Below are 17,974 nucleotides of genomic sequence, written 5' to 3' on the forward strand. Positions count from 1 at the left end.
GCTGTTCACCTTTTCAGAGTGGAGATTTAAAAACAGACTGTTTTTCTGATAATATCTTCAGCAGCTTGGAGTATTCTCTCCTGTTGACTGAACTGCATTTGAATTTTCTCCATGTGATCATGCAGGGATAGGGGAAAAAACAAACCTAAAGTAAAAAATGATCATTTATTTGAAATTTCCCAATAAATCTGAGCTACAATCTGTCAAACAACACTAACATGCAGTTAAATGACCAAGGAGCCTTCATGAAAGATAGAAAACCTATATCACAGAGAGGTAGAAGACACTTTCATTTTAATTTAAAGTGAAATTCCAGACTAGGTTACATCTGATGTCTCAGGCCTTGGCTACACTACAGAGTTGCAGCGCTGGTGAGGGGGTTACAGCGCTGCAATTTAGGATGTGGCCACACTTACAAAGCACGGCCAGCGCTGCAACTCCCTGGTTGCAGCGCTGGCTGTACACCCGGTCAAGTCTGGGGTGTAGGGGATCCAGCGCTGGTGATCCAGCGCTGGTCAGCAAGTGTGGACACCCACCAGCGTTTTTATTGACCTCCGTGGCATAAGGAGGTATCCCAGCATACCTTAGAAGCCTCTCTGGTAATCATGCACACTCCACTGCCCTAGGCTCCGCTGACCCCTCCTTTAAATGCCCCGGGAATTTTAAAAATCCCCTTCCTGTTTGCTCAGCCAGGTGTGGAGTGCAATCAATCATTCAATCAATCAGCAACCATGCCTCCACGCACCAAACGAGCCCCAGCATGGAGCAATTCAGAGCTGCAGGACCTCACTAGTGTTTGGGGTGAGGAGGCTGTGCAAGCACAGCTGCGCTCCAGAAGGAGAAATCATGATACCTATGGGCAGATATCGCAGTCCTTGATGAGAAGGGGCCATGAACGGGACGTGTTGCAATGCAGGGTCAAAATAAAAGAGATGAGGAGTGCTTACTGCAAAGCTCGTGGGGGAAATCGCCGCTCAGTAGCTGCCCCCACAACCTGCAGTTAATACAAGGAGCTGTATGCCATACATGGGTGTGACCCCACTGCCAATCCGAGGACCACGATGGAGAGTTCACAGCAGGGAGAAGTGGGGGAGGGTGTAGAGGAAGGCGACAGTGAGGCTACTGGCGTGGAGGGAGACACCCCGGATTCCCAGGACACATGCAGCCAGGAGCTCTTCTCAAGCCAGGAGGAGGCTAGCCAGTCACAGCAGTGGGAAGTTGCTGGTGAGGAAGAAGCTGAGGAGTGTGCTCGGGGTAAGCAGATTTTTATGTTTTGGGAGAGGAGGGTTTGGGTTATGGCTGCCTGCATGCATGCCTAAAGGTGGAATAGCCCATTGATTTGCTCTATCACGTCTCTGTAATCTGCCTCGGTAATCTCTTGAAAAGTTGCAGCCAGAGTGTTTGCAATTTGCTTTCTCAAGTTGATCGGGAGAGCCACCATGGTCCTTGTCCCGGTCAGGCTAACTCGTCCGATCCACTGTGCAGCGAGGGGTGGGGGGACCATGGCTGCACACAGGCAAGCTGCATAGAGGCCAGGGCAGAATCCACATTGCTGTAGAAGACCCTCCCTCTCTTCCCAGGTAACACGCAGCAGTGATATGTCTGGCAGTAGGAAACCCTGTTGAGAATTTAGGGATACTTGAGTGCAGGGCGCCAGGTTCGCGGTCCCCCCCTCCCAGTGCGCTCTGGTGTTCTACACCCCCCCTCCCAGCACGTACCTATCACCGTGGTGTGGTCCGGTGTTCCCCCACCCTTTCCAGCAGGCAGCCAGCCCCGTGGTGCGGTCCGGTGTTCCCCCACCCTACCCAGAAGGCAGCCAGCACAGCTGTGCGTTTCCCCACCCCCCACCAGCAGCACGGCATGAACGCGCCCCCCCCCACCCCGACAGCAGCTAGCCACATTCCTGTTCACTACTGTCCACTGTGCAGGACACCAGCTACGTCCTGTACCCAGTGCAGATAAACCCCAGTGACCCATCAGTCAATTGCCCCTCCCAAGGGGAACTCGGGGGAAAAACACTCACCCCATTGCTTGCCATGACTTAGCTTCCCTGGCTTCTCTGTGTTATGTGAGGTATGTGAGAAGGATGCTACCAAAAGTCTAAAAAGTCCTTCACTGTGTGATAATAAACAATGTAGCCTCTGTGTATTACATGGTTCTAGCTTTCTTTTTTCTAGTGACCTTGACTAATGCAGCCGGATCACCGGCCTCATGTAGATCGCAGAACTTGAGAAGAAATCCCAGTAAATCAAAAGAGGAATTGATCAAACTAGTTATGAATCACTACAACAGAGAAAGTAGGAAGACACAGGAATGGAGAGAGAAAATGTATGAATGGAGGCAAACAGAAAGCAGGAGAAAGGAATTGGCTGCCAAAAAAACCTCAAAGCAGATGATAAGCCTCCTGGCTCGCCAAACTGAGTCTTTCGAGTCTCTCGTAGCCATGCAGGCAGATATGTACAGTGGTAACCCACAGCCCTCCCAAAGCCCTCTTTCTTGTTCCCCAGTATTTCCACAAAACACCTTTCTCCAGCAGCCAGTTTCTTATTACCCCCAGCTGCCCCTAACACCTGTACGATCACCTACCAGCCCTGATAACTATAATTCTTATCCTGTGCACTCCACCCCCATTACCCTGCAGCATAGTAATCCTGAAGTGCAGCAGACATTGAACAGTAATCAAAATAGGACATACTCAAACCTCTGAATGTACAGTCCACCACCCTAACCCCCCTTGCATTTTATGTACTGAATGTTGAATAAAGGATTTTATTTCTTTTTCACTACGTTATATTATTGCAGGAAGTGGTAAATATTGTACCCCATGGTAGAACAAAGCACAGCAAAGGCAACAAACATTACTGTTGGCTCTCAGCATCAAATTGCTCCCTTAAAGCATCCCTAATCCTTGAAGCCCTTTCCTGGGCCTCCCTAGTAGCCCTGCTCTCTGGCTGAGCAAATTCATCCTCTAGGCGTCGAACCTCGGAGGTCCATTCCTCACTGAATCTTTCACTCTTCCCTTCACAAATATTATGGAGGGTACAGCACACGGATATAACAGCGGAGATGCTGCTTTCTCCCAAATCTAGCTTCCCATAAAGACAACGCCAGCGTGCTTTCAGACGACCAAAAGCACACTCCACAGTCATTCTGCACCGGCTCAGCCTGTAATTGAACCGCTCCTTGCTCCTGTCAAGCTTCCCTGCATACGGTTTCATGAGCCATGGCATTAAGGGGTAAGCGGGGTCTCCAAGGATCACAGTGGGCATTTCGACGTCCCCTACTGTGATCTTGCGATCTGGGAAAAAAGTCCCGGCCCTCAGCCTCCTGAACAGGGAACTGTTCCGAAAGATGCGTGCATCGTGCATCTTTCCAGGCCATCCGGAGTAAATGTCAGTGAAACGCCCACGGTGATCCACAAGCGCTTGCAGAACCACGGAGAAATACGCCTTGCGATTCACGTACTCTGATGCCAGGTGGGGTGGTGACAGAATAGGAATATGCGTCCCATCTATTGCCCCTCCACAGTTAGGGAAACCCATTTCTGCAAAGCCATCCACAATGTCCTGCACGTTCCCAAGAGTCACAGTTCTTCTTAGCAGGGTGCGATTAATGGCTGTGCAAACTTGCATCAGCACCATTCCAACGGTAGACTTTCCCACTCCAAACTGCTTCGCCACCGATCGGAAGCTGTCTGGAGTTGCCAGCTTCCAGATATCAATAGCCACCCGCTTCTCCACTGGCAGGGCAGCTCTCAATCTCGTGTCCCTGCGCCGCAGGGTAGGGGCGAGCTCAGCACACAGTGACATGAAAGTGGCTTTCCCATCCGAAAGTTCTGCAGCCACTGCTCGTCATCCCAGGATTGCAGGACGATGTGATCCCACCACTGAGTGCTGGTTTCCCGAGCCCAAAGGCGCCGTTCCACGGTGCTGAGCATGTCTGTTACTGCCACAAGAAATTGAGTGTCTTGAGCGTCAGGCGATTCAATATCATCGTCTGACTCCTCACTGTCACTTTGCAGCTGAAGGAATAGCTCCACTGCCGTGCGTGATGTGCTGGCAACATTCATCAACAAGGTCCTCAGCAGCTCAGGCTCCATTTGTAACAGAAATCTCAGAAATCGCGCTGCAGACTCACAATGCCGCCAAACTGCTTGGAATGTGTAGCAAAGCACCACGGGGCATTGGAACAGGAAGCGGAAAGACCCGCACACTTCCTTCCCCTTCCCACAAGCCACAGCGCCAAAATGGGACGAGGTGCTCTGTGGGATAGCTGCCCACAATGCACCACTCCCAACAGCGCTGCAAGTGCTGTAAATGTGGCCACACTGCAGCGCTGGTAGCTGTAAGTGTGGCCACACTGCAGCGCTGGCCCTACACAGCTGTACGAACACAGCTGTAACTACCAGCGCTGCAAAACTGTAAGTGTAGCCATACCCTAACATGCAGTTATATGACTAAGGAGCCTTCATGAAAGATAGAAAACCCATATCATAAAGAGGTAGAAGACACTTTTCTTTTCATTTAAAGTGAAATTCCAGAGTAGGTTACATCTGATAACTCAGAATCAGGATGAGAGATTCTCCCATTAAACCTGCTTCACTAAGTGCTGTCTCATTAGTGTTGTTTACAAAAAAGTTTTAGCTTCTTCATAAAGGGGGGAAAAAAACAGCCGACCTTCCCAGAAGTGGCTTTGCCAATTGAGGGAAAATGGGATTTGTACAGTGCTTGGGATCTATTTGAAATCCCCTTCCAGGTCTGTGACACTTTCCCCTCATGCCTGAGTGACTCTGATTGAGGATCAAAGACGTCCAAGCACCATTCCCAAGCATGGACAGCCAAGAATACTACCTCATCGGACACTTTGGGAAGTGAAGAAATATGAAGGGATGAACTGTACATGGCTCAGACACAATGTAACAGTTCTAGGGTGATGGGGCGACTCAGACATTCCGTCCTTCCCCACCTCCTTCCAGCGTCACAGAGCCTGAAATGACCCTTATTTCCCTGATACTGCTCCAGCTCTTCATCATATGTAAATATATTTTAAAATGAGAAAGAAAGTCAGCAAAGTAACTGCTGTACTGCACAATCCAAAGTAATGTGAGAACAACTGGGAATGAGACAATCTGTCCTCAAAGAGGAACATGACGTTTCTAACAATAACTTTGCACTGGGAGGAGTATAAATGTGAATCTCCAGGTTTGTTCAGACAAGGAAATGTGACGGTGGTTAGGTCATATCAGGAGGAAATGTGATAGATAACCCCACCCACTATCCATGGCCCAAGTCTTTACTGCAAGAATAGCTGTCTTCTTACATCAGGAAAGTGAACTCAAGCTAGCTAACTCCATGGCAGCCACAGTGATGAGACCCAGATAGATTTTATCTCAATGTAGCTGGTTGAAGACACCCCCCATCTCCCCCACCTGGGGTGATGACATTCCTGGTAGAAAGGACACTCTCCCATGACTAGCAGGACAATTGAGTTGATAGAAAGGACCACAGGATCCACCCCAAAGACAGGCGAGCTTCAAAAGTGGGCAACTCGTGTGTGGGAGCTGAGGGACTACAGTGTGCAAAAGATGCAAACAGCCTTAACACTCACTACCTGGGAACTGTTAAAAGAATTAAAGAAAAAAATTCTTCTGACAGCTCTAGAGAAGGTTTTTATGAAGTTTATCCCCTTTACGGATTCTCTGATGTTTAGAAAGGTGAGCTATGAGTGAAGCTTTTCCCACACTCGCAGCATTCATAGGGTTTCTGCCCAGTGTGGATTCTGTAATGTGTAATAAGGGTTGAGTTCTGAGAGAAGCTTTTCCCGCACTCACTGCATTCATAGGGTTTCTCTCCCGTGTGGACTCTCTGGTGAGAGATAAGGGAGGAGAAGTGAGTGAAATGTTTCCCGCACTCACGACATTAATAGGGTCTCTCTCCTGTGTGCATCTGCTGATGTATAGTACGGTTTGAGCTCCGAGAGTAGCTTTTCCCACACTCGCAGCATTCGTAGGGTCGCTCTCCCGTGTGCATTGTCTGATGAGAGATAAGGGCTGATCTCTGAGTGAAGCTTAGCCCGCACTCACTGCATTCATCGGGTCTCTCTCCTCTGTGTATTCGCTGATGCCCACCAGAAACCTCCTTAGCCCCCCAGGGACCCCTCCAGCCTGGATGCAGGTATCTGTGCCCAACACAAACTGCCTAAGCACCCCCCCGGGAACCCTCCAGCCTGGACCTTGGTATCTGTGCCCCCCCAACACCATAATTCCCCCTGGAAGCCCTATTGCCTGGACGTAGGTATCTCTGGCCCCCACAAACCCCCTAAGCCTTCCATTGACCCCTACAGCCTAGATGTAGGTATCTCTGCCCCCCAGAAAACCCCTAATCCACACAGAGATCCCTACAGCATGGACCTTGGTATCTGTGCTCCCCAGGAACTCCCTAAACCCCCCAGGAACCACTCCAACCTGGACACAGATATCTGTGCCTCCCAAAAAACCCTAAGCACCCCAGGGACCCCTAGAGTATGGAGATAGGTATCTCTGCTGTCCGCATAACCCCCTAATCCTACCTGTGGCAGTTTGTTAACCTTTGCACGGCCCACACAGAACCATCCTCAGTGGTTCTTGCCAGCTGCAGGGTTAAGGGTTGGGGGCAAAGTTAAGGTTGCATTGAAGGAGGAGGGGGGCGTTTACATTAACTTCTCATTTCCTGGTTTGCAGAGGTTTGTTTAGTTACCATCTATACCAGAGGTGGGCAAAGTACCCTCCTGCCTCCCTTGTTTTCTTTTATTTGAGCAGGGTTTCCAGTTTCCAAATCCTCTGTGATCTCACAGCTGGAAGGAGGGGCAGAGCCGTGGGTCCTGGATCTCCAGGGTTCAGAGGAAAACGAGATCCTGAGAAGTCCCTGGACAGGTGAGGAAACATTAAACCAACCCAGAAACTGTAAGTGCGTGAGAGAACCAGTTGGGATTCCCCACACAGACTCTGTGAGCTCAGGACGGTCCCCAGCAGATCTCACTCCTGGCTTCCTTCAGATGGTGATTGACAGCTTGGCTGGAGCTGCCTCCCTTCCGACTGAGCGTTTGGATGGGATGTGGGCAGGGCTGGCCTTGGGGAAATGGCACCCGGGGCAAACTTGCATTTTGGTGCCCCTGGCTCCCATGGGCATGGCACTCCCCCATTCCCTCTGTCCCCCATGGGCTCGCCAGGCTCCCGACTCTCCCTTCCCCCCAGCCCCTGCACTGTGCCCCCTTCGCTTCAAATACCTGCTTCCTCCTTCACTCCTAACTTCTGCCCCCTCCTGCCCCTCCCAACACCTATCCCCTCCTGTGCCCCTAAGCCCTTCACTGTGCCCCCTTCACCCCAACCCCTGCCCCTCCCTCCTGTGCCCCTAAGCCCTTCACTCGTACCCCCTGCACCTCTCTCCTGCACCCTGAACACCTGCATGGTGCATACCCCCTTCACCCCAAACCCTGCCCCCTGCACCTCAACACCTGCCCCTTCCTGAGCCCCCAACCCCTGCACTGTGCCCCCTTTTCCCCAAATGCCTTTTCCCAGTCCTGCACCCCTAATCCCTACACCCCCTTCAATCTTAACTTCTGCCCCCCTGCACCGCAATCCCTGCCCCCTCCTGAGCCCCCAACCCCTGCACTCTGCCCCCTTTGCCCCTAACCCTTACACCCTTCTGCACCCAAGTGGGGAACCTGACCTAAATGCACAAAGCAGCTGGCATTGCTGCTCGCTCCCCCACTGGACTGCTGCTCCCCTACCCCACGCAGCCCTGGGGGGTTGGGAGAGGGGAGCAAGGAGCGACGTCAGGGCTTCCTGCACTCAGGTCACTTTCCCTGCAGGCTGTGTAAGGGGAGGGCGGGAGAGCAGCTGCTCCTGATGTCTCAGCATAGCCCAGGTGGGGAAGTGATCTGGATGCAGGGAGCCCTGGTGTGTGTGTTGTGGGGAGGATATGAAGGAGTGTGTGTATGTTGAAGAGAGTGTGTGAGGGACTGTGTGTGTGTGTTGAAGGGAGTGTGTGAAGGACTCTGTGTGTGTGTGTGTGTGTGTTGAAGGGAGTGTGTGAAGGACTGTGTGTGTGTGTGTGTATGTTGAAGGGAGTGTGTGAAGGACTCTGTGTGTGTGTGTGTGTGTTGAAAGGAGTGTGTGAAGGACTGTGTGTGTGTGTTGAAGGGAGTGTGTGAAGGACTGTGTGTGTGTGTGTGTGTGTGTGTGTGTGTGTGTGAGAGAGAGAGAGAGAGAGAGAGAGAGAGAGAGAGAGAGAGAGAGAGAGAGAGAGAGAGAGAGAGCTGTCTCTTTAAGAAAGTTCTCAGGATCAGGATCCTGAACTAGGCTTGTTCAGACACAAGCAGCTGCCGGCGGCTCCGGCCCCAGAGAGGCAGCAGCACACGCAGATTCCCCCTGTCCCGTCACCCCAACTCAGTGGAAATCGTCTACCCGGGGGGGTGAGGGGGACACCCCACCGTCAATCAGCACCTCCCCCCGCAGAGCAGTCAGGAGGATGCTCCCAGTCAGGAGTGGACAGGGGCGACTCCAGGGGTGAACAGAGAGTGGGGAGATGGAGGGACAGGAACAGCAGCAGCTGTACACGTGGAGCAGGGTGGAGAGGGGCCCCTCTGCTCTGGAGCAGTCACCTGGCTCTGACGCTGGTTGTCCAACTGCTCCCTGCAGCTCAGGTCTCTCCCACTCCCCCACGCAGCTGCTTATCTGCTTCCTGTGCTGCTTTCATCATCCCAGCGAGCCTCTCAGCAGCAGGTCAGATGGGAATCCAAACCCTGCACCCGGCACCCTCTTGGGTGGGGCACCCGTACGGCCCACCCTAAAGGCCGGTCCTGGGTATGGAGCAGAATTGATCCCCTCCACTGTCCCCTATGGGGAAGAGTTTGGGGGAATTCAGTCCCCAATTTTTATTTTCTGTCTCTCCAGCACTTACTTGGGTTTGCTCTCTGCCTTTCCATCCCCAATTCTGAGATTTCTCCTCTCTTCTAGCAGGTGATGGGGTGGTGAGGGAGAATGAGGAGCAGAATCCTCACCAGGAAGATGCTGAGCTCGCCGAAGCGCATGGGGAATTACTGTGAAGATCCAAAGGGAGCATGGCCAGCCCCCGTGATCAGGGAAAAGCTGGTGAAAGTTACCACAGACCAGAGAGAGAGCAGGGAAACCACTCAGAGGAGAGAGTGGATGAACCCATTAATTGTCAGGGAACTCACAGGGACCTCAAGGAAACTACGTCCCAGGAGAAAATCCTCAGGGAAAAGAGAGAGAATACATGTAGTGAGTGTGGGAAAATCTTCAGTTACCGTTCAGCCCTTATTCGACATCAGATAATCCACACGAAAGAGAGACCCTACGAATGCTGTGAGTGTGGGAAAAGCTTCAATCATCCTTCAGCCCTTAGTAGGAATCAGCGAATACACAGAGGAGAGAGATCCTATGAATTCTGCAAGTCCGGGATAAGCTTCACTCAGAGATCAACCCTTATCTCTCATCAGACAATGCACACGGGAGAGCGAGCCTACGAATGCTGCGAGTGTGGGAAAAGCTTCTCTCGGAGCTCAAACCTTACTATACATCAGCGGATCCACACAGGAGAGAGATCCTATGAATGCCATGAGTGCGGGAAACGTTTCACTCACTTCTCCTCCCTTACCTCTCATTAGACAATGCACGCAGGAGAGCGACCCTATGAATGTTGTGAGTGTGGGAAAAGCTTCTCTCGGAGCTCAAACCTTACTATGCATCAGAGGATCCACACAGGAGAGAGACCCTATGAATGCAGTGAGTGCGGGAAACGTTTCACTCACCTCTCCTCCCTTATCTCTCACCAGAGAGTCCACACGGGAGAGAGACCCTATGAATGCAGTGAGTGTGGGAAAAGCTTCTTTCGGAGCTCAACCCTTATTACGCATTACAGAATCCACACCGGGCCGAGACCCTATGAATGCTGTGAGTGTGGGAAAAGCTTCGCTCATAGTTCAGGCCTTTCTAAACATCAGAGAATCCGTAAAGGAGATAAACTTCATAAAAACCTTCTCTAGAGCTGTCAGAAGATTTTTTTCTTTAATTCTTTTGACAGTTCCCAGATAGTGAGTGTTAAGGCTGTTTGCATCTTTTGCACATTGAAGCTCGCCCGTCTTTGGGGTGAATCCTGTGGTCCTTTCTATCAACTCCATTGTCCTGCGAGTAATGGGAGTGGGTGTCCTTTCTATCAGGAATGTCATCACCCCAGGTGGGGGAGATGGGGAGTGTCTTCAAGCAGCTATGTTGAGATAAAATCTACCTGGGTCTCATCACTGTGGTTGCCATGGAGTTAGCTAGCTTGAGTTCACTTTCCTGATGTAAAAAGACAGCTATTCTTGCAGTAAAGACTTGGGCCATCGATAGTGGGTGGGGTTATCTAACACATTTCCTACTGATCTGACCTAACCACCGTCACATTTCCTTGTCTAAACAAACCTGGAGATTCACATTTATACTCCTCCTCCCAGTGCAAAGTTATTGTTAGAGACGTCAAGTTTCTCTCTGAGGACAGATTGTCTCATTCCCAGTTGTTCTCACATTACCCTGGATTGTGCAGAAGAGCAGTTATTTTGTTGACTTTTTTTCTCATTTAAAATATATTTAAATATGATCATGAACTGGAGCAGTGTCAGGGAAATAAGGGTCATTTCAGGCTCTGTGACACTGGAAGGAGGTGGGGTGACTCAGAGATTCCATCCTTCCCCATCACCCCAGAACCGTTACCTTGTGTCTGAGCCATGCACAGTTCACCCCTTCGTATTCCTTCACTTCCCAACATGTCCGTTGAGGTCATGTTCTTGGCTGTCCATGCTTGGGAATGGTGCTTGGACGTCTTTGATCCTCAATCAGAGTCACTCTGGCAGGAGCTGAAAGTGTCACAGACCTGGAAGGGGATTTCAAATAGATCCCAAGCACTGTTCAAATCCCATTTTCCCTCAATTGGCAAAGCCACTTCTGGGAAGGTTGGCTGTTTTTTCCACCCGTTTGGAAGGTGCTAAAACTTCTGTGAATAACACTAATGAGACAGCGCTGGGTGAAGCAGGTTTCAGTGGATCAGAGGAGAATTTCTCTTCCTGATTCTGAGGGTATGGCTACACTTTCAGTTTTGCAGCGCTGGTAGTTACAGCTGTGTTCGTACAGCTGTGTTCGTACAGCTGTGTAGGGCCAGCGCTGCAGTGTGGCCACACTTACAGCTACCAGCGCTGCAGTATGGCCACATTTACAGCACTTGCAGCGCTGTTGGGAGTGGTGCATTGTAGGCAGCTATCCCACAGAGCACCTCGTCCCATTTTGGCGCTGTGGCTTGTGGGAAGGGGAAGGAAGTGTGAGGGTCTTTCCGCTTCCTGTTCCAACGCCCCGTGGTGCTTTGCTACACATTCCAAGCAGTTTGGCGGCATTGTGAGTCTGCAGCGCGATTTCTGAGATTTCTGTTACAAATGGAGCCTGAGCTGCTGAGGACCTTGTTGATGAAAGTTGCCAGCACATCACGCATGGCAGTGGAGCTATTCCTTCAGCTGCAAAGTGACAGTGAGGAGTCAGACGATGATATTGAATCGCCTGACGCTCAAGACACTCAATTGCTTGTGGCAGTAACAGACGTGCTCAGCACTGTGGAACGGCGCCTTTGGGCTCGGGAAACCAGCACTCAGTGGTGGGATCACATCGTCCTGCAATCCTGGGATGACGAGCAGTGGCTGCAGAACTTTCGGATGAGAAAAGCCACTTTCACGTCACTGTGTGCTGAGCTCGCCCCTACCCTGCGGCGCAGGGACACGAGATTGAGAGCTGCCCTGCCAGTGGAGAAGCGGGTGGCTATTGATATCTGGAAGCTGGCAACTCCAGACAGCTTCTGATCGGTGGCGAACCAGTTTGGAGTGGGAAAGTCTACCGTTGGAATGGTGCTGATGCAAGTTTGCACAGCCATTAATCGCACCCTGCTAAGAAGAACTGTGACTCTTGGGAACGTGCAGGACATTGTGGATGGCTTTGCAGAAATGGGTTTCCCTAACTGTGGAGGGGCAATAGATGGGACACATATTCCTATTCTGTCACCACCCCACCTGGCATCAGAGTACGTGAATCGCAAGGGGTATTTCTCCGTGGTTCTGCAAGCGCTTGTGGATCACCGTGGGCGTTTCACTGACATTTACTCCGGATGGCCTGGAAAGATGCACGATGCACGCATCTTTCGGAACAGTTCCCTGTTCAGGAGGCTGAGGGCCGGGACTTTTTTCCCAGATCGCAAGATCACAGTAGGGGACGTCGAAATGCCCACTGTGATCCTTGGAGACCCCGCTTACCCCTTAATGCCATGGCTCATGAAACCGTATACAGGGAAGCTTGACAGGAGCAAGGAGCGGTTCAATTACAGGCTGAGCCGGTGCAGAATGACTGTGGAGTGTGCTTTTGGCCATCTGAAAGCACGCTGGCGTTGTCTTTATGGGAAGCTAGATTTGGGAGAAAGCAGCATCTCCGCTGTTATATCCGCGTGCTGTACCCTCCATAATATTTGTGAGGGGAAGGGTGAAAGATTCAGTGAGGAATGGACCTCCGAGGTTCGACGCCTAGAGGATGAATTTGCTCAGCCAGAGAGCAGGGCTACTAGGGAGGCCCAGGAAAGGGCTTCAAGGATTAGGGATGCTTTAAGGGAGCAATTTGATGCTGAGAGCCAACAGTAATGTTTGTTGCCTTTGCTGTGCTTTGTTCTACCTTGGGGTACAATATTTACCACTTCCTGCAATAATATAACGTAGTGAAAAAGAAATAAAATCCTTTATTCAACATTCAGTACATAAAATGCAAGGGGGGTTAGGGTGGTGGACTGTACATTCAGAGGTTTGAATATGTCCTATTTTGATTACTGTTCAATGTCTGCTGCACTTCAGGATTACTATGCTGCAGGGTAATGGGGGTGGAGTGCACAGGGTAAGAATTATAGTTATCAGTGCTAGTAGGTGATCGTACAGGTGTTGGGGGCAGCTGGGGGTAATAAGAAACTGGCTGCTGGAGAAAGGTGTTTTGTGGAAATACTGGGGAACAAGAAAGAGGGCTTTGGGAGGGCTGTGGGTTACCACTGTACATATCTGCCTGCATGGCTACGAGAGACTCGAAAGACTCAGTTTGGCGAGCTAGGAGGCTTATCATCTGCTTTGAGGTTTTTTTGGCAGCCAATTCCTTTCTCCTGCTTTCTGTTTGCCTCCATTCATACATTTTCTCTCTCCATTCCTGTGTCTTCCTACTTTCTCTGTTGTAGTGATTCATAACTGATTTGATCAATTCCTCTTTTGATTTTCTGGGATTTCTTCTCAAGTTCTGCAATCTACGTGAGGCCGGTGATCTGGCTGCATTAGTCAAGGTCACTAGAAAAAAGAAAGCTAGAACCATGTAATACACAGAGGCTACATTGTTTATTATCACACAGTGAAGGACTTTTTAGACTTTTGGTAGCATCCTTCTCACATACCTCACATAACACAGAGAGGCCAGGGAAGCTAAGTCATGGCGAGCAATGGGGTGAGTGTTTTTCCCCCGAGTTCCCCTTGGGAGGGGGAATTGACCGATGGGTCACTGGGGTTTATCTGCACTGGGTACAGGACGTAGCTGGTGTCCTGCACAGTGGACAGTAGTGAACAGGAAGGTGGCTAGCTGCTGGCGGGGGGGGGGCACGTTCATGCTGGGGTTTATCTGCACTGGGTACAGGACGTAGCTGGAGTCCTGCACAGGGGACAGTAGTGAACAGGAAGGTGGCTAGCTGCTGGCGGGGGGGGGGGGCGCGTTCATGCCGTCCTGCTGGTGAGGGGGGGGAAACGCACAGCTGTGCTGGCTGCCTGCTGGGAAGGGTGGGGGAACACCGGACCGCACCGCGGGGCTGGCTGCCTGCTGGGAAGGGTGGGGAAATACCGGACCGCACCACGGGGCTGGCTGCCTGCTGGGAAGGGTGGGGGAACACCGAAGCGCACCACGGGGATAGCTACGTGCTGGGAGGGGGGGGTGTAGAACACCAGAGCGCACTGGGAGGGGGGGACCACGAACCTGGCGCCCTGCACTCAAGTATCCCTAAATTCTCAATAGGGTTTCCTACTGCCAGACATATCACTGCTGCATGTTACCTGGGAAGAGAGGGAGGGTCTTCTACAGCAATGTGGATTCTGCCCTGGCCTCTATGCAGCTTGCCTGTGTGCAGCCATGGTCCCCCCACCCCTCGCTGCACAGTGGATCGGACGAGTTATCCTGACCGGGACAAGGACCATGGTGGCTCTCCCGATCAACTTGAGAAAGCAAATTGCAAACGCTCTGGCTGCAACTTTTCAAGAGATTACCGAGGCAGATTACAGAGACGTGATAGAGCAAATCAATGGGCTATTCCACCCTTAGGCATGCATGCAGGCAGCCATAACCCAAACCCTCCTCTCCCAAAACATAAAAATCTGCTTACCCCGAGCACACTCCTCAGCTTCTTCCTCACCAGCAACTTCCCGCTGCTGCGACTGGCTAGCCTCCTCCTGGCTTGAGAAGAGCTCCTGGCTGCATGTGTCCTGGGACTCCGGGGTGTCTCCCTCCACGCCAGTAGCCTCACTGTCGCCTTCCTCTACACCCTCCCCCACTTCTCTCCTGCTGTGAACTCTCCATCGTGGTCCTCGGATTGGCAGTGGAGTCACACCCAAGTATGGCATACAGCTCCTTGTAAAAACTGCAGGTTGTGGGGGCAGCTCCTGAGCGGCGATTTCCCCCACGAGCTTTGCAGTAAGCATTCCTCAGTTCTTTTATTTTGACCCTGCACTGCAACGCGTCCCGTTCATGGCCCCTTCTCATCAAGGACTGCGATATCTGCCCATAGGTATCATGATTTCTCCTTCTGGAGCGCAGCTGTGCTTGCACAGCCTCCTCACCCCAAACACTAATGAGGTCCTGCAGCTCTGAATTGCTCCATGCTGGGGCTCGTTTGGTGCGTGGAGGCATGGTCGCTGATTGATTGAATGATTGATTGCACTCCACACCTGGCTGAGCAAACAGGAAGGGGATTTTTAAAATTCCCGGGGCATTTAAAGGAGGGGTCAGCTGAGCCCAGGGCAGTGGAGTGTGCATGATTACCAGAGAGGCTTCTAAGGTATGCTGGGATACCTCCTTATGCCACGGAGGTCAATAAAACGCTGGTGGGTGTCCACACTTGCTGACCAGCGCTGGATCACCAGCGCTGGATCGCCTACACCTGAGGCTCGACCGGGTGTACAGCCAGCGCTGCAACCAGGGAGTTGCAGCGCTGGCCGTGCTTTGTAAGTGTGGCCACATCCTAAATTGCAGCGCTGTAACCCCCTCACCAGCGCTGCAACTCTGTAGTGTAGCCAAGGCCTTAGTTTTGTTTGACAGAATGTAGCTCAGATTTATTGGGAAATTTCACACAAATGACCATCATTCTTTACTTCAGGTTTGTTTTCCCCCCATCCCTGCACGGTGACATGGAGAAAATTCAAATGCAGTTCAGTCAACAGGAGAGAATGCTCCAAGCTATTGGACATATTATCAAAGAAATTGCAGTGTGTTTAAACCTCCACTCTGAAAAGGTGAACAGCAGCAGATCCCAAACCATGTAACCGACGAAAGTAAGTGCACATGGTCACAGGGTAGTTCAATTGTTTAAGTCAATATTGTCTCAGATGCTCCAGGGATAGAATTCCACAGCAAGTGACTTGGAACTAGGCAAAATGCCCAGGTATTTGGTTCTCAAAGCATTTGTGACCCAGTCCCTACAGGAGGTTACTCCTGAAGAGATCTCTTAGCTAATCCCAAAATTTGGGAAATGCTGTCTGTGATTTGTATCAACCCTGCACTGGCACTGCTAGGGTTAACTGCACCGTGTGGGCTGAAAAGGCCTCACCCTTTCTGGGCATGCTCCGACTGGAGACGGGAGTATAAAAGGGAGCAGCTCAGCTCAGCCTGGGTGGACTGAGGAGAAGAACAAACCTATATTGTTGGCTCCTGCCAGGAAGCTGCTGGACCGCCAGGCTGCAGTGTCCAGCCATGCTGAGGCCCCTGCAGACGCCCAGTTCACCGGTAAGGATGCGACACTGGATGCCAGGGCATTAGCGATGCTGGAAGTAAGGATGGGAAGTGACTCAGGGAATGGGACTGTTGCAGTGAGAGATCAACCCTGGACATGGAAGTATTGGTTCCTCAAGGCCCTGGGTCATGGCATGTCCCCACTCCAGCTCCTACACATAGGGGCAGCCAGGGGGCTCCACACTCTGCCCCCATCCCAAACACCACCTCCACAGTTTCCATTGTCCAGGAACAGCATCCAATGGGAGTTGCCTGGCTGTGCCTCTGTGTAGGAGCCAGAGCGGGGACATGCTGCAGCTTCCAGGAGCTGTTTGAGGTAAGTGACAATTGGAGACTGACCCCTTCCCTTGCCCCAACACCCTGCCCCAGCCCTACCACTCTCCTAACCCCTCAGTCTCAGCCTGGAGCAACTCCTCACCCCTAGACCCACCCCAATCCCCTGTCCAAGCCCTGGAGCCCTCTCCCACATCCTGCACTCATTTCTGGCTCCACCCCAGAGGCCACAATCCCAGGCAGAGCCCTCACCCCCTCCTTCACCCCAACCCCCAATTTTGTGAGCATTCATGGCTCCGTACAATTTCCATACCCAGATGTGGCCCTCGGGACAAAAAATTTGCACATCCCTGATCTAATCCCTAACCACAACTGCACTCGAGGGTTCACTAGTGGAAAGGGGGATTAAAGGAAAACTACCATATAGAAGAAAATTCTTTAATTGTTGAGGATTTATTATTACCAATGAAAATGAAGTTAAACACAAAGTTACTTTTTGAACAAGAAGAGACTTAATTGTGTGATCAACTGAATTATACTGGAAAAATAAAACTTGTCTTGTTTTTCTTTTTGTTAGTAATACAGGAAATTGGGGGCTAATCCTGAAAAGCTTCTTTGATGTAACTTACCCCCCTTGGCCTAAAAGGTCCGGATGTAAAACCTCACTCCAAAGGATGGGGTGGGCGAATGTGTGTGAGAAATAGAATAGAGGAGAAAACTGACCCAGTGTTGATTTGAATGATTTGTTTTTCAAAAGTAACTTATTTTGATTAGCTTCCAAGTCAATTTCAACACAGGAAAAAGGTCAGAGAAAGTGTGGGCCCCTTACTGAATGGGGCAGGCAACCTAGTGACAGATGATGTGGATAAAGCTTAAGTGCTCAATGCTTTTTTTTGCCTCGGTCTTCACAGACATGAGCAGCACAGTATGGGGAGGAAGTGAGCAGCCCTCGGTGGTGAAAGAACAGATTAAGGACTATTTAGAAAAGCTGGACATGACCAAGTCCTCAGTTCTGGATCTAATGCGTCTGAGGGCCCGGAGGGAGTTGGCAGATGTGACTGCAGAGCCGTTGGTCATTATCTTTGAAAACTCGTGGTGATTGGGGGAGGTCTCGGATGGTTGGAAAAAGGCAAATCTAGTGCCTATATCTCTGCACTGTAATTTTAGTCTTGCAGCCCAAGCCCCATAAGCCTGAGTCAGCTGACCTGGGCTTTGAGACAGGTGCCCTGGGTGTTTTAATCACAGTGTAGACCTAACGTGAGGCTACATCTACAGTGCAATAAAGCAGCCATGGCTGGCCCAGGTCACATTAATCAGGGTCATGCAGCTTGGGCTGTAAAGTTGCAGTGTCTGTGTCTCGGCTCAGGCTCAGTCCCCTGCTCTAGGAGCCCAGAAGGTTGGGAGGGAGTTTAGCGAGTGGAAATGGTAAAACCGCAGTGAAGTATTACTCTGGACTCATGGCATTTCTCCATTGGTCTGTCTGCTTTGGGACAGGGACAGAAACACATCCTGCTGCATTCATTATTTCAAAGGGCAGTTTAGGATTTTCATTTTCACACATGGTGCACAAAGCAGGACTGTACCCTTGGTGTAAACTGAACGAGCTGCCCACATATT

The 17,974-nt window shown here is 51.1% G+C and overlaps 1 protein-coding gene across 1 annotated transcript; it reads left to right on the forward strand.

Annotated features, from left to right (window-relative positions):
- Positions 1-9,468: 9,468 nt before the first annotated feature.
- LOC115658406 (zinc finger protein 154-like) lies at positions 9,469-10,125 on the forward strand. The gene is given in 1 exon segment (XM_030577250.1): positions 9,469-10,125. A coding segment is annotated over 1 exon segment (543 nt). The 5' UTR covers positions 9,469-9,501; the 3' UTR covers positions 10,045-10,125.
- The last annotated feature ends 7,849 nt before the right edge of the window (positions 10,126-17,974 follow it).

Source organism: Gopherus evgoodei, chromosome 10 (genome assembly GCF_007399415.2).
Source record: "Gopherus evgoodei ecotype Sinaloan lineage chromosome 10, rGopEvg1_v1.p, whole genome shotgun sequence".
Taxonomy (NCBI): domain Eukaryota; kingdom Metazoa; phylum Chordata; order Testudines; family Testudinidae; genus Gopherus; species Gopherus evgoodei.